The 15,305-nt window shown below is 45.9% G+C and overlaps 2 protein-coding genes across 3 annotated transcripts in view; one reads left to right on the plus strand and one right to left on the minus strand.

Annotated features, from left to right (window-relative positions):
• furina (furin (paired basic amino acid cleaving enzyme) a) overlaps window positions 1–1,800 on the minus strand; it is a 94,026-nt gene extending 92,226 nt beyond the window's left edge. Inside the window, exon 1 of one of the 2 annotated variants that reach the window (XM_036543582.1) lies at window positions 914–1,800. The gene's annotated coding sequence lies outside the window, so the exon portion shown is untranslated. Of the gene's footprint in view, window positions 1–26; window positions 211–913 lie in introns of those variants that run through there. The other variant, XM_036543579.1, reaches the window with a different exon arrangement.
• A 1,674-nt stretch (window positions 1,801–3,474) lies between these two features.
• Window positions 3,475–15,096, plus strand: ticrr (TopBP1-interacting, checkpoint, and replication regulator). The gene is made up of 23 exons (XM_036544299.1): window positions 3,475–4,183; window positions 4,417–4,708; window positions 4,830–5,071; window positions 5,172–5,412; window positions 5,506–5,650; window positions 5,798–5,934; window positions 6,144–6,338; window positions 6,436–6,581; window positions 6,670–6,770; window positions 7,612–7,705; window positions 8,233–8,315; window positions 8,411–8,638; window positions 8,887–8,974; window positions 9,064–9,139; window positions 9,241–9,378; window positions 9,509–9,599; window positions 9,770–9,828; window positions 10,143–10,286; window positions 10,580–10,728; window positions 10,878–11,434; window positions 11,807–13,251; window positions 14,648–14,764; window positions 14,878–15,096. The coding sequence occupies exons 1-23, from the start codon at window positions 3,503–3,505 to the stop codon at window positions 15,003–15,005; spliced, it is 5,577 nt and encodes a 1,858-aa protein (XP_036400192.1). The 5' UTR covers window positions 3,475–3,502; the 3' UTR covers window positions 15,006–15,096.
• The last annotated feature ends 209 nt before the right edge of the window (window positions 15,097–15,305 follow it).

The following is a 15,305-nucleotide window of genomic DNA, read 5'->3' on the forward strand; positions in this document are numbered from 1 at the left end:
GAAGTAACCGGGACAAACAAATATACCTAGTCGGTAAGAAATCTGCCCAGCTAGCTAGTCCAGCCACCTCAGTTGCTTCGCCACAGAGATGGTGTTAGCCGTGAAGAAAACATTACACTGCCACAGCTAGGTAGCTACTTCGGCAAAACATGTCCCAAGCCAGGATACAACTTCATAGATCAACGGCTTAGCAAGCAAATTGTGAAACAATCCAATTGTGAAACGACATCTGATTCGTGTCTCGATTGTGGGCAGGGATATCCCGAATTTTTTGTATTGGTGCTGCCACAGTTACTCCATGCCCCGATTGCGCATTTCCGACGCACAAACTGAACTGGGTAGTACACAGCTGTAAGTTAGTCAGCTAGCTAAGTAACTCGACTAGAGTTAAGTAAACTAGCTGATTTGGTGAATGTTGTAATTAGCTAGCTAGCACATTAGTTGAGTAACTTAACACTACTTTATCCCCGCATACAGCAATTCAACTATTTACCTCGTATAGTCGGTGTCAACAAAACAAAATGGTTTAACAATCTAGCTACCTCGCTTGCGTTACTTTAGTACCTGACTTAGTTACTAATTTAGCCGCATACCTAGCTGCTTACAATTGAATTACGTCTAGCTAACATTAGATACCAACCTATACGTGTGACGCACAGCTTTGATAATGTTTACAACAAGTTATAACCTCTGAAGTGTCGGTTATAACAGACTGTTTGGGTTGTTATCTTGCTAGACCACCTTACTACATGACAGTAAAAAGTTAGGACTTCGCTAGCTGGCTATAAAACCTCCAGTACGACAACGCAAACATGCCAGCTAAAACATAACGTTAGCTAACTATGTGACATAGGTAAATCCAGCTAACTTAGCCAGCCTTTTCCAAGAAAAATGATACCGTCGGATATCTTACCATAACCTCCTCTGCGACGACATCCACTTTATGTCTTAATATTTTCGTGTTGCTAGCTGAAGTCAGATTTCTCCGTCTTGTATCCGTTAGCTATTTCCCCAGTTGTCTTGTTCCAATATTTTTGAAGCGTGTCTCAGTTTTCCCCCCTAACTAGCTAGCCAGCTATCTCGCTAGCTAGCTAGCTCGGATGAGATATACTCAGTAACCAGCTAACGGTTAGCTTCTTTCCGATTTCTGCCAAACGCGCGTTTGTTAGCTTTCAACGTCACCCAGTTCTGTCCCGGGTAGGAGCTTCGCTGACCGTTGTGAGCCGAACAGTCCTCCCCAAATACTACACCCGGGACCCCTCCGACCGACTCTGCCTGAGCGATAGCCCCTCGAAGCACGGGATATGTTATTCTAAACCGCTTCACTCCACCTAACAACAGCCGGCTGCAGCCGCGGCGTCATGTTTCAGCTGCAGCCCGGCTTGCGGTTCACCTCTAGCGGCGTAGCTACAGAGACACAAACAGCCTTGTGTTCGGAGCTGGGAAGAGAAATGTCGCTAATGTGCAAGACACACTCTTCGAGCAGCCCAAATTCCTCAGCCCCTCACTGAGATGCCCATTACTTTGCAGCACTCCACATGCGCCTCCTGGATTACCATTAGAGGGGAACTTTCTCGTGCCTTTCCCTGTCAGTGGTGTTCGGCTATCTAGATAACACCGTTCAAAATTTGCAACGTGAAAGCCATTGTCCTGTCACTTATTTTTCAATTCATATCCCACCCATGACGACCTTATGGATGGCATAAGTATACAGCAAATCAACAGAATAACAAAACATAAAACACCTCCCCCCCTAACACGACCTACGCTAAAAGTGGTCCTCGGATCTCAGGAAACACGTCACAACCACGGCCAGACGCCTGAAATAAAAACGGATTGGAAACGCCTCCTTCGTGGCAAACATTACGGGTATCAGTGATCTGGCTCCATCTACAGGAGTGTTTTAGCCATTACGTACACAGCTACGTACAACACACAAGTAACGCTCCGATTGGACCCAGTTCAGCCACCGTCCACGCACTCCATAAAACAGCGGGTTGATGAGAATGAATTGATGTCGACGTAGTTATTCACCTCAACTCGGCTGTTCAACACTGTATCAACATATCCGACATTAAAATAAACATTTTGTTTTTGTTTTACGTATATCTTAAATATTAAGAAAGGGGCATATGGAAGCATATAAATAATATCAAACAGTATGCTTAGATTCCGTTAGTTAGCAGTTATCGACTCAAAAGCCTTCGAGTGGTCAGGGAGTGGTTGCCAAAGATACAGGTCCAAACAAAATACCAGCTCATTGCATGGCTGTGTAGTGATGCAAGACACATGTCTGCTGTGGAAGTTTTACGCTGAAAAGGGCCGGAAATATATACAAATAAATTCGAATACCGGCCAATGAAAATATACCCGTGGTGGTTTTATTCTCTCTTTCCAGAATTTATGTGGATCTAACATGTGCACTGGCATCTCCACTCCTCTTTATTTTAAAAGCGGCGTCTGTACATTGCGAAAGCGCTGGGGCGACTTCGCAGTGAAGTTTGGCTGCGTCAGATGTGCAAATATGACAATTTAATGTGTATATATTCCTGGTTTCGTAGAATGAGTAAAATTGTCTCGTTAAATTCTGTCATTCGTACGTCTGACGCAGGAAACCTCAATCTTTCACACTGGTACTCAAAGTTTGAGAAGAATCAAACTTCACCTTAGGGTCACAGTAACCTACAAATACCAAGTAATACTCGGTCTAGATATCACCATTTTTTTCTGGCAAATTGCTAAAATGTCAATAGAGATGTGAATATGAAATCTTTTTTTGTAAATGGATATGTCAGATAGTACTATGGTATACCAGGTTAGTCAGTTAGTCACGCTCCCTTTCTTAACAATGGCAATAATCAAAGTTATTTTAATATGATTGACAGAGTAGACCCCAATTCTGTGCCTTGCTGCCATCAGGCAAGTTTCTTCAGTTAAATGCATATTTGAACTCTATCCAGTGCACCAATCAATACTTGGCTATTTCCATGACGCGCCTATGTTTATCCAATCAGCGACAGCTTCGAAAACAGGGCAAGCAGCTCTGCAAATCCTTAATTGCTATGGCCCTGCGTAATAGTACGGTTCCAGCCAATAGCAACAAGAGGGTGGGAGAACGAATCGAAAGCGCGAAGAGTTTGAGGTGAAGGAGAAGACGAGCAAAATGGCGAACGTGGAAGAAAGTTTGAATTACCTTGCCAGTTAGACAGCTTGCTGCAATCCACGAATCTACGATTTAATCCGTTTGTTACGACTAGCTAACGTTAGAAATCTCGGGTTTTTTTGATGAACACGTACGTAAACGCAACACTGTTCTCGTTTTACCTCGTTTAACTACAGGTCAATAAAATATGGGACTAGCTGGTGGCTAGTTAATGTTACTAGCGAGCTCCAGTTAACAGTAGCGCAGACGAAGACAGTTTAGTCGGTTCATATTAATTAAATGCGTTTTCACTACGGTTGTCTAACTAGTTGGTTGGGTGAGTAAGTGAACAGGTCAAACATGGCGTCACATAATCTAGTGTTTGTAATCAATACTGACCGGCATGGACAGCAGCGCGACTCGCGTCCTAACGTCGTAAAACTGCGTCTGTTGAAGCACGGAGTGCTTAGAATCCTGATTTATTTTGGCTGCAGATACGGGTTCGAAAAGGTGCGATGGGGGTACACATTCTTTAGTTCGCAAGGGGGACGAAGTGCCAACGCCAGGGGATCAGATTTCAAAGAAGTTTTAGAGAAAACATTCGAGGATTTCGAAGCAGAGGTGCAGGCTAGATTAGAGGAGAAACCGAAGACAGCTGTGTGTTCTGCTCATCCGAGGCCGTCCCCTCACCTCGTCGGATCCGTGCAAACGGCTTTGAAGGAGAGCTTAATGGATTTCCAGTGGGACAGACCGGATATTACCTCTCCGACAAAATTGGCATTGCGACCGAGGAGGTCAAATCGACCTGGCAAGACCGTTCCCCTGGATGATGATGTGTCAGCTAGGGGTAAAAATCTGTTGTTCCTTTTCTCGGAGTGTCCACATTCCAGAGCTGAGCTCGAGGACTTCGTGTCCTTTCCAGTGGGTAACGCAGAGATCCACAGAGACATGCCCGACCGTATTCTGCCCAAGGCCCTGCGTAATATGATGACCTGTAATCGGGTTGTCCTTCACTGGGTTGACTCCAATGACTACAGTGAGGTAGGCAAACTTAAAGGGCTTTATCTTGTATATTCTGTGTCATTGTTGTCTGGATCTGTTTACTTACACTTTACAATGGTGTTATGACCAGCAGATTATCAAAAGTATGCAGTTGTGATGATTCGACTAGTTAGACACAGCTTAGCTCGGATGATATCTAGTGGTTCGACGTGGTGTTTAACAAAGAAACTGATGCATATTGCCGTACTGTTTTTCTTTATTTGTTTGGACAGGTTCAGAAGAGCTCGGACCATGTTGGCTATGATGTGCTGTCTGAGGTGCTGATGCAAGCCGGTGGGAGTGTGCTGCCGATGAGTGTCCTGCTGTGCCTCTCTGGTCCACCAAACGGAAGAGGCGAAGATACCGAGGGGTTTCCAGGGCTGGCTTCCTGTGACAGATTACCTCACACCAGCAGAAGAAAAGATGTCTTCCCCTTTGATTCAAGCATTGGGTACATCCTGTCTACACAGCAGAGTTATCGCTTGGCCTTTCCCATTCAGAATGGTGTACTGCACCTGGGTCAAGGTAAGAGGGGTGGTTGACAGTTGAGTTGAGGGCTGTTGGTCTCAGCTGTAACCCTGACAACATATAGACTTTATCAATCACTGTCTGCTTTCCAGACTGTATTTTTGTAACATGTCCACAGACAGAGACTCCAAAACCTACAGTGTTTCTTTGGAGCCCGTGGCTCGCAGGCAGAAGATGTTCGCCGGTGCCGTGGACATCACCCTGAAAGGTGTTCTTCAGGGCTGGAGCTCCCTCCAGCTCATGGGCGTGGCGTCCGAGAGCTGGGTGCTTCAGCAAACGGAGGATGCTACACAGACGGGTCGGAGCGGCGCCACTCTCCAACATCTTCTGAGCGAGCTGTCAGCGCAGTCCCATGTCATGGTAACTGTGGTTCTCATCGATCTTGCACATGCTAACGTTGTTGGGGTGCCCCCATGCTTGGTTAATCCCTTGTTATGACTGTTTGTTCTGTGTTCTGCAGTTTGCTGAGGTCAGCAATGGCGGCCTCTCTTCCACCGCAGTGCTTTCCCCTCTGTCTGCCTACACCGCCCTGCTCACGGTGATCCAGCCGCAGGTTGGTCTCGTTGGAGACGTTCTGTCGGCGGATGTGGTGTCCCCTGCCACTGGAGAGACTTCTGCTGACTTGCCCGATATTGTCACTAGCGTTCTCAGTGTTGTGTATGACATCATGAACGATGAGGAGGAAAGCACTGGTGAGCTGAGTTTTTTTTTTTTCCCCTGCATAATGGTATTATAGATGTGATAAGCCTTAGCTCTGTGTGATATAATTTTGTATCGTTTCATGTGTTCCACAGCCCAGGTTACCGGCACTTGTGTTCCTGAATGGGTACAGCAGGAGCTCAATCACTGGTCCAGCCCAGTGACTGCTGGTCTGGTTGAGGGCTGGTTCCCTCAGTCTGATGAATCAGGAGTCAGCTCGCATTTGATGGAGTCCATGAGGTATTTTCCAACTGCTCTCTGTTTTATGTAACTCTGTTACATGTAAGTATTGTATTTAGCTCCCTGTGAAGTTGAATAAAACCATTCACGTGAGCAAAATTTAGTCAGTCAGTAAATGTCCTTTTCCCTGTGGTCTCCCCTGTTCAGGCTGCTGGATGCTGTTCCTGATAAAAATGAGTTTGTGGATGAGATCTTGGACACCCAGTCTGATCTGACAAGGTCCCTGTCAGAGCTCTACCAGGGAATGACTGCGGAGGCGTCTGCTGACCAGAAAGGCAAGAAACGTAAGTGGGGAGCTATTTAACTTTCATAGCTGTCCGTTCCCAGCAATTGTTTTATGGCTGCAGGCACACAGAGGCGGTGACCACAACAAACCCTCCTAACATTTATTTGGCCAGCAGCTGTCAGTGTGTGTTAGCAGGCAGGGTGATAGCCTTTAAGTGAATGTTGTGTCGGTGTGCTAAGCCTTGGTTTGCGCTTCACGCATCTGCAGGTAATGCCCAGCGCACGCCAGTCAGGCAGAAGATGAGAACGATGAGCCGCTCCCTGCAGATGCTTAACACGGCGCGGCTCAACGCGAAGGCCCTGAAGAGTCGGACGGAGGAGCCTTCAGGGGGCGAGAGAGGTCCCGAGAAAGCAGGAAAGAGGCGGTCTGGGGACAGGAGCAAGACTAGGTCCAGTACCACAAGTGAGTGAAATCTCGGCGTGACCTCAGCCAAGGCTTTTTATGACGTGTTCATCAGCAAAGAGCACAGTATCTCATTCATATTGCTGTGCAATTTCAGATTTTAAGAGCGAAGAGGAGCTCCTGTCACATGTCAGATCGACTTACCAGAAAGCAGTGGCTGAGAGAGAGACTGCTTTAGTCACAGAAGTCCAGAACTTCCTCACCCTAGTGAAGAATTTCCTGAAACCTGCGAAAGACCTTGAGGTGGGCTGACAGCATGATGCCTTTGAGGCTGAGGGAGAATTATTCTGAGAGTGCCTTTCTGAGTATCTTCCCCTTTTCTCATTTGCAGGAGTGCTCCTCAAACTTCATCCAGCAGAACCTGCTCAGATCCAGCAAGTCTATACGGCAGCATTACGGGAATGCACCTGATGCTGACAGCAAAGTCAGAGAGTGAGTTATCTCAGTTTTGGATATCTGCAGTGGCATCACCAACTTCACATTAATATCTAGTATCACAACCTATACGCAAGACAGACTAGTTAACAGTGATTATCAGGGTGTTTATAGTTTATTCAAATTATAGTTAATTAAATAATGGCCTATTCCTCCAAACATATGTCATCTTCATGAAAAACAAATGTTACTGTTGCTCCGTAATTGTTTTTTAACAGTGCCTCTGCGCCCCTCTGCTGTGTTGTAAAGTGTTGTTAGAGAAACAGCAATTTTTGTGTTGTGATGTAGCAGGCCAAAACCGCCAAACAGTTTTGCAAAAAACAATATTTTCTGACCAATTAATTGAAATGAAGTTACTGCAAATGTTTTGTTTTACTGCAGCAGATGCAATATTTATTTGCCTGTAAGCTGTTTTTGTAAGTATGGCCTAGCTGTAACAGTAAGTAGGAGCGAGTATAAATGTACCCCCCAGGCATGTCTGTCTGGCATTCCCCCTAATGTCCTCACGGCAACAACCTCTTTCTGGAACTGAAGCTATTGGTAATGATACATCTTTACACAAAATGTTTAGCTGTGTGGACTTTTGATTTTTTTTCTTTTTTGAGATACAACCATGAAAATCATTTTGTGCCGGGTGGGAGAATGCTGCCGCTCGCATTATGCGGAGCAATATAACTAATTCTCAGCTTGATGAAACCTTCACTTCCAAGTCAGGTAGCATAGCGTTAGGCAAAAAAAAATATCTGCACCTCTTCTAGACTGGCTCTGTCATCTTATACTCACATGCCTCGGGCTTTTATATCTTCTGTCACTGAACTGATGGAGCCATTTTTCACAGATGCCAGCTGCAGGCTGTGTTGAGGCTGGAGATGTGCAGGCAATTCCCTGCAGTGCCGTCTGAATCCCAGTGCCAAGAGCAGATGGCTGAGGAGGTAAGCAGTGTACTTCGTTTGACCTAATAAGAGCTTCAGACCTGTCAGAGCTGCGGCTGCATTCATACTGTTCCTTTACCGCCTGCTCTAAAGGGAAGTTGCTTGGAGTAGCATAGAAGAAGCTGGTCTTTTAACCAGTATAATGTAGGTTCAAGTGCCAGTTGGTGCAGTACAGTTGTGCACTTACAGTTGTAAATTTTTTGATGTATGTGCATTCAGCTGTGGAAATTGATAATGTTGTAAAATGCAAGGTTTGTAAATCACCTTAATAAGGGTGTCAGATACGCTAAAGTCTGTTTCTGAGTATTATATCTCATGTCAATGCGTGAAGTGCTCAGTGGAGATCAAAGAGAGTGGAGAGTTGTCACTCTGCATTAAATGAATGAGATTTTTATTCTTTTTTTTCCCCCACCTCATTCCATTTCACTTGCGACTGCTTTAACTTGCACATAGAGTTCATATTTGCCTCCAATTTTGGCAAATGGAATGAAGTCTCCACATCTTGTTCCCTGTATTTCTCTTTTCAGGTCGCTGATATGCTGCGAATAATTTCCTTAACAAAGGACCCGGTTTACCTCACAAAGTTCCTCGAAGAAGAAGTCCTTCCAGTGTACGTGTTCAAAATTACTTTCTGAAAGGGGTGGTGGAGCAGGAAAAAATACACTCGGAGGCTGTTTCCTCAGACTTCTTGCACTTGCCTTGCAGATATATGACTGCCATTCCCAAAGTTTTGGCAGACATGTACTACAGCTTGGGCACCCAGCTTCCTGATGCCCTGCGTGCAGTCCTCCCCTCCGACTTCCTCAGCGACGACTCCATGGCCAAGGAAAGCGTCTCCCCTGCTGCCTCCTCCGTGTCTGCTGCCCACAGCTTGGCCTCCAACACAGGGGAGCGTCTGGAGGAGCTGCGTGACCGGTCGGCCAAGAAGAGGAGGTGGGTCACGCGTTGAGGAGGGCAGAGGAGTTTGCAGGAGGGCTGGCTTCACCTGTGAGAGCTGCTGTGCTAAATGGTGGTTGATGGGGGATAACAGCTCTGCAAAACTGTTCCATGTGTTCTGTTTATTACTGTGTATTTACTGTGTAACAATATATGGTCACATTAGTGTCGTAAATGGTTATATGGATACAGGGGTGTAACATCGTCTTAAAGTATAGTGTTTTTTGGATCTTGGTGTTCTGCAGGAGTGGTATGCTCACCCGCCATCGAAGCATGAGCGACGCATCCCAAGGTCTTCGTCAGATTGAAATGCCCAGGAAGTCCACGAGAGTGGTACGCACATACCCCGCTGAGTAACACATTGAGGTGTCTGAATGTAATGTAATGCTAATGTTGTCCTCCTCCGCAAATCAATTTTACAGGCAAAGCCCAACCTTCGACCTCAAGTTGAAAAACCTACCATTGAGATGCCACCAGCTCCAAAGCAGACAGCACAAGGTAAGAGATTAAATCAGTGTGAAATTTTTGTGCCGTAGTGGCTTTGATCAATAAAATGTGCTCTCATGAGTCACATTTCGATTTGATATATTTCCATGCAGAGGTCACGAAGGTTCGAAGGAACTTGTTCAACCAAGACGTGCTTTCTCCTACGAAGAAAGCCAAGCTCCCGCGAAGCCAGTCCGTCTCAGCCGTGGAGGGAATGAAGCGGAAACGGTCACAGCTGAAAGATAGCAGTGGTAAAGAGTCGCACACATTTATGACAGTGCAGTGACATCGTGTATGGAATTATTCTGCTGGATTTGTGAACGTATCAGCCGTGTTGAATTACATATTGACAGTAACTTGCCTTTGTATTGGGGTTTTCAGATCATCATGCATTGCTGACAAAGAAGGTAGCAGAGACGCCTCTCCACAAACAGGTGTCCAACCGTTTGCTTCAGAGACAGAGAACAGGACGGTCAGTGTCCCCTCACACGTTTCCCAAGACAGCCAAATAACTGTCTGTGTCCGTTCATTTATAAGAGCTGTAATTGTAGCAATGTGTGTCTGTTCCTTATATCTGATGTTCACCAAAAATCATTAAAACAGTCATCGCTGTCATCACTAAATTTGTTTTTTTGTCTTCAGCAATTCTGACCCAAATGATATCTGCATTGTGGAAGAGTCTCCTATCAAAGTGACAAGTGGTGAGTCATATTAAATTAGATTTCTTAAAGGAGAAAACCTGTCAAGAAAGAAAAACTGGTATGCTTGTGCCAATCAAGCTCTTAAATGCATACTTTAGGATTGCAAAGTGTCCTGTAACCCAAGAATGCAATCCTGTTCTGCCAGTCTAAGAAGCTTGAACCCAGGAACAGCCAGTTTTCAATGCATGTTTTTCAATTCATATGATGGTAGAAATGCCAAACCTTGTATGGAAAGTTTTGCATTAATGTCGTCGTATTGTATGATGTATTGGTGCAGAATTTTAAAGATCTTTGGTCTTGGGTTGTTTCGGCAGATCTGAGGAGGAGCCCAAGGATAAAGAGCTTGTCCTTCACACGAAGGCATTCTAGCTCCTTCTATTCCAGCTCCCAGATGCGCTCCAGAAACCTGGAGAGAGTCTTCTCTTCATCTCAGCTTCCCCTCAGTGACAGCAAAATTGGTGAGCAGGGAACTATACCATTGTTTGGATAACACTTCATGGTGTATTTGTTTTGCTGATGTAATATATTTCAGACCATATGCATTCAATGCTATGAATTGTCCCTGAAAAGAGAAGTTGCCCTCGCAGGTAGATCAGGGAAAGAAAATTTTGTTTGACTTGCTCCGTAAGCCTGGCATGCCTTCCAGCTGAACCGCTTCCTCTTCAGTTTCACTCAGTAGAAGTGGCATTTTTGTATGTGAATGCTTCGGATAATAATCTCTGGAATGGTGAAGTGACTGTTGACATTGTAGGTGACTTGAACATTACGAGGATCAGATCACCGGTGCGACTCCTGTTTGGAGCGGTACAGTCCCCTGGGACGTCTTCCTCAATGGAATCCTACAGTCGTAGAAGCACCAGAAGGCAGCTTCTGGGCTCTGCAGATTCAGAAGTTTTTGAGGTAATTTTCCTGCTGCCTTATTTATGTTGATGTAGTTGACTTTATTTCAGAAGTTAAAATGTACAGGCAGCAGCATCTTTGAAGGTTCATCGTGGTATTAGGTTATGGGATTCTTAATGATTGACTGAGGCTTTTTTTGTCCTTTTTAGAGTCCAAAGAAAACCCCCAGAAAAACTCCTCAAAAGCAGAGCAAGTCACCTAGGAAGTGTCCACGTACGCCATCCAGGAACTCTCCTCGCATGTCTTCCAGGAGGTCTCCTCGTACCCCCTGCAGGGCGTCAGCTGCTTCCTGCTCTGAGAGTCCTGTGACAGGTTTTGCGTTAGGGGAAACGGGAATGATGCTACGGGGCAGTCCTTTCAGATCTCCTGCCAGCAGAGCTCTAGTAATGACCACCCCTGTGAAGGAAAGCCAGGGAACGACACCTCTGAAAAGCATCTTGCAGCCTGTGTCCCTAGCCGGATCAAATGTCACTCATGGAATTTTACAGAGTCCCTCCAGGACTCCCAGAAAATGTGTCACCTGGTCACCGTCCCCACGGAAAAAGCATTCAGAAGGGACGGGTGCTGCGTTTAAAGTGCCCGATTCCCCTTGCCTTTCAACCAGAACTTCTCCCAGGTTTTTGAAAACCCCCAACAAATTTTCCAGCCCCTTCAAGAGTGTGAACAGGCCTGATGTGTTTAAAACTCCTGACAAAGACATTAGGAGGTCAAATAGAAACTCCCCCGTAATGTTTTCTCCAAGGACTTTTGAAAGCCCTGGCTCAAGCACTTCAGAAACGAGAACAAAAACCTGTCAGACACGTGACATCCAGAGATCTTCAGAGAGGCTCTTGAGAAAATTGAGCTCCCCAAGAAAAGAAGACCCTGTTTTTCCAAATTCACAATGGAAACTCGGTTCCCCAGACCCACAGAGTCAGGAAGCAACACCGCCCCCTGATCACATCTCCCCTCCAACCCCCTCCACGAGAACTCCACAGCAGAGTCCACAATCTGGTAATCGGATGTTGACAAGGTCCAGAGGAACCCCAGCCAAAGACATTTGGTCAGAGGTTAATTTGCTGACTCCTGGGAAAATCAGGTCTACGCCTAAGAAAAGTCCTTTCAAATTGGGAGCATCTCAGACTATACTAGAAACTTCTTTAAAGAGCACTTTGACTTATTCACCTAAATGCAAGACTGTGAATGATCAAGGCCCGGTGACACGAGGCCTGACAAAGCAGCAGTCAAGTTCGGGGAACTTTGAGTACTTTGTTAAAACTGCCAGCCACGACCGAGCAAGTCCTGTCAGTCAGAAAGGCGCGAAATCCCTTTTGTCAGAGAGAGAACTTGTTTCAAGCTCAGTTGCTACCCCAGGGTCGGCTTCCTCACAGCTTTCACAGGAGGAGGCTGATGCAGGGTCTCAGTCAGATTCTCTGCAGCCTGAGTCCTCCCAGTGCAGCCTGGCCACCACAGAGGAAGAGAGCATCGACATCTGTGACGCCTCTGTTGTCAAAACCCAGCTGTCTGGTGGCATAAAGATGAATGTCACCTTTTCAAGAAAGCCTTCCAGATCCTCAGCAGTCGAACTACCAGACAATCCTCCACCCTCAGCTACGCCAGTGTGGAGTTATGGCTTCCGTCAGACTCCAGATCGCCAGCAGAGAGCTGCCGCAGCCCGTCTGGGGAGCCCTGAGGGGATGCCAAAGTTCTCGACTCCCCGTTCCTCGCGAAAGTTCAGCCAGCAGCCGAAGCCGAGCGCTCCCGATACCCTTACTTACCAAGTGGAGCTGGAAATGCAGGCCTCAGGCCTCCCAAAGCTTAAGTTCAAAAGAACAGACTCCTTCAATGCTCAGGAGGCAACAGCAGAGGGCAGCATTAAAGTGGGGTCCCATGGTCCACTGAATACAAAACCCCCAAGAGTTGACAGTCCCCTTTCGCAGTGCTCCAAACACAGGGATGCGGGGTACGCATCTCCCTCGCTCTGCAGCCACGCCACTCCTGCCAAAACCACGCCAGGGAAAGGCAGTGTCCAGACTTACATCTGCCAATCCTACACACCCACGGGGCACATGGCCAGCACCCCATCGCCGTCAGGAGCGGGAGAGCTTGCCCCCTGGACACCCTCGCCTCGGAGCAGGGGGAGATGCACCCCAGACAACCTTAACAACTGGCCTCGCATAAAAAGGGCGAGAAACGAGATAACGGGAGGGAAGGACAAGCATGTGAGGGGTGACACTCTCACAGAGGAGATGGAAGACGTGAAGGTGCTGGAGGATCCAGAGCTCGAAGGTGTCTACAGACTGCAAGAACCTGACGAGTGCAAGGAAACAGACAATCTTTTAAGCGCAAAGCTGGAGACTCGGAGGCCCACGAGGCACGGGAGCAAAGAAACCCTCATAACCAGGGGAGCTGAAAAGAGGCAGCACAGCTCACTGGAGGATATCGACATCACAGAAACACTACTGGGCCATTTTGCTGGTGCTGAGTCACTGAAGCTTGATGATAAGATCCCATGGTTTAAAGAAGAGAGCACCATAAGTTCAGGTAGGATGTTTTTGCAAGGTTTCCGTAACATCTGCGTATGTAACAGCAGCTGAACTTGTTTGCTGTCCTTTGACGTGTGGTCATTATTACCCTTTTCCAGTATCATCAAGAAAGTCAGTAGCTAGGTTCAGATTTGTATGCTTGGCTCTAGTCCCATGTTAAAAGGTTAAAATTGACTGTTGTGGAACTCACATGTGACCATAAATAAGTATAATTTGGCCATCATGTTAGTTCAATTAGCATTTAGTTTAAAATCAATTTTCACTTGTTACATGCACACTTCGTACATGTGACAGAAATATTGTTAGACTGTTTGTGTTGAATTGATTACATAAAGTGCTTGTCCCCCAAATGCTTGACCTCAAATTGTTGTTTACCTGTTAATAATTTTAAATCCTCATTTTGTAAGTGATACAAGGATTTTAGAGAGCAGAAAGCAGAGAGGGTGCCATTTTCATGATGCAAACTTACAGTTCAATCCACACCACCACAGGCTGTGAAATAATTTGCCAGCTGAAACTTGAATTAAGATTTGAATGGGAGTAAAATGCTCTTATGTAAACACAGGGGGGTGGGAGTATTGGTTGAGACATGCTACCTGTACTGAGTGGAAGGGTTCTTCTTCACCAGTAAAGGATATAGCCAGAGCTGGTGCTGCCCATCATCCCTCTTTGATCCAGAGGATGCCAAGCTGGCTGGTGTCTTTATCTGTACCCAACGGTAACAAACACGGCTGCAAAAATTCAGCTGCGAAATGAATCGCATAAACACGTACAAACATTCTTATCTCAGAGAACAGGGCCTGAACAGGGCATGATTTCCCGAACATGTCGTCAAATCTCCGATTTTCCTCTGTCTGGCTCTGAGACATCTGCTATTTCAAAATGCTTCCCTGTGCAGATTCACAGCTGTGATGGTCTCCAACTGCGTTTCCACACATGCCTTTAACAGGAGTGAATTTAAATCCTTTTCCAGCCACCTGGGAGTTTGGATAGCAAAATTTAAAGAAGCAGAAAGTTGTCAGTTTTACCCCCCATTTTAATGTGTTAAAAGCCTGTACAAAAGTAACCAGAGACCTTAAGCCGTAGAAAATACTTATGGTGCACATTGCATTTTACTGTGAGTGATTAGTTTACCATAGAGACCTGCAGAAATGTTAAGATTCATCATGGACATCTGTGGCTGTTTGGGTGGCATGGATGGCTGTTCTAGAGGATACGAAGACTCCCAATTAGCCTCTCAATTTTGGATGTGTTTGCCACGTTATGAAACAAGCTTTACGTGTAGGCACAACTCCTCTTAACTCAGATTTATTGTCTTTACAAACAAGCCCCTCATTGTAACTTAACTATGATGGTTCTCCTTCTATGTATTCATTCTGTTCTGTCTCTTCTAGCAGTGACACCTCCCAGTGCGAAGGCGAGGAAGCCAGTGTCAGCAAGCGGGATACTGGCTCTCACTCAGTCGCCAATGTTATACAGAAGAAAAAGGCAATCTGACAGTAGTCACCAAGGTGAGCTGAAGTGATTGATTTTAGTGGCCTTCACACAAAGCTAAAATGTATTGGTTGTAATAACATATAATGTAAACCCCCCCCCCCCCCCCCCCCCCCCCCCCCCCCCCCAGATGAATCAGAAACTGGGACTGACATTCACAAGATGGCCGATGTCGAACCAGAGTCCTCCCCTTTCAGCCGACCACCCAGGCGGCACGCTTCCGGCAGGACATACAGCAGGAAAAGGCTGTTGGACTGATGTTATCAACCTAAAATGTGAAATGTTTGTTTCTTTGTCACGCCTGGCCTTTGTGCTTGTCTTTTAATCTGTAAATGTTGTAGATATATTTATTTTGTGGGCTATGAACCAGCCCAATGTGTATCCATTCATCCATGAAAATAGTCTTTGTAAATACTGTGATGACACGTGTGAGTGTACCTGTGGGTAAGACCAATCTATTATATTTGAAAGTCAACCAATCAAGTTGTAGCCTCAAACCTAAGTAAATATCCCAAAGCAGTGAGCAAGAGGAGCTGTGTCAGTCAGTTGAAAATATCA

The sequence above is a fragment of the Megalops cyprinoides genome, chromosome 13, assembly GCF_013368585.1.
Source record: "Megalops cyprinoides isolate fMegCyp1 chromosome 13, fMegCyp1.pri, whole genome shotgun sequence".
Classification (NCBI taxonomy): Eukaryota; Metazoa; Chordata; class Actinopteri; order Elopiformes; family Megalopidae; genus Megalops; species Megalops cyprinoides.

Excerpts from the sequence above, each read along its gene's own strand:
- ticrr (XM_036544299.1), top strand. The coding sequence starts at position 3,503 with ATGGCGTCACATAATCTAGTGTTTGTAATCAATACTGACCGGCATGGA. Across the intron at positions 5,651-5,797 it reads CATTTGATGGAGTCCATGAG|GCTGCTGGATGCTGTTCCTG; the intron begins GTATTTTCCAAC and ends TCCCCTGTTCAG. Across the intron at positions 13,252-14,647 it reads AGAGAGCACCATAAGTTCAG|CAGTGACACCTCCCAGTGCG; the intron begins GTAGGATGTTTT and ends TGTCTCTTCTAG.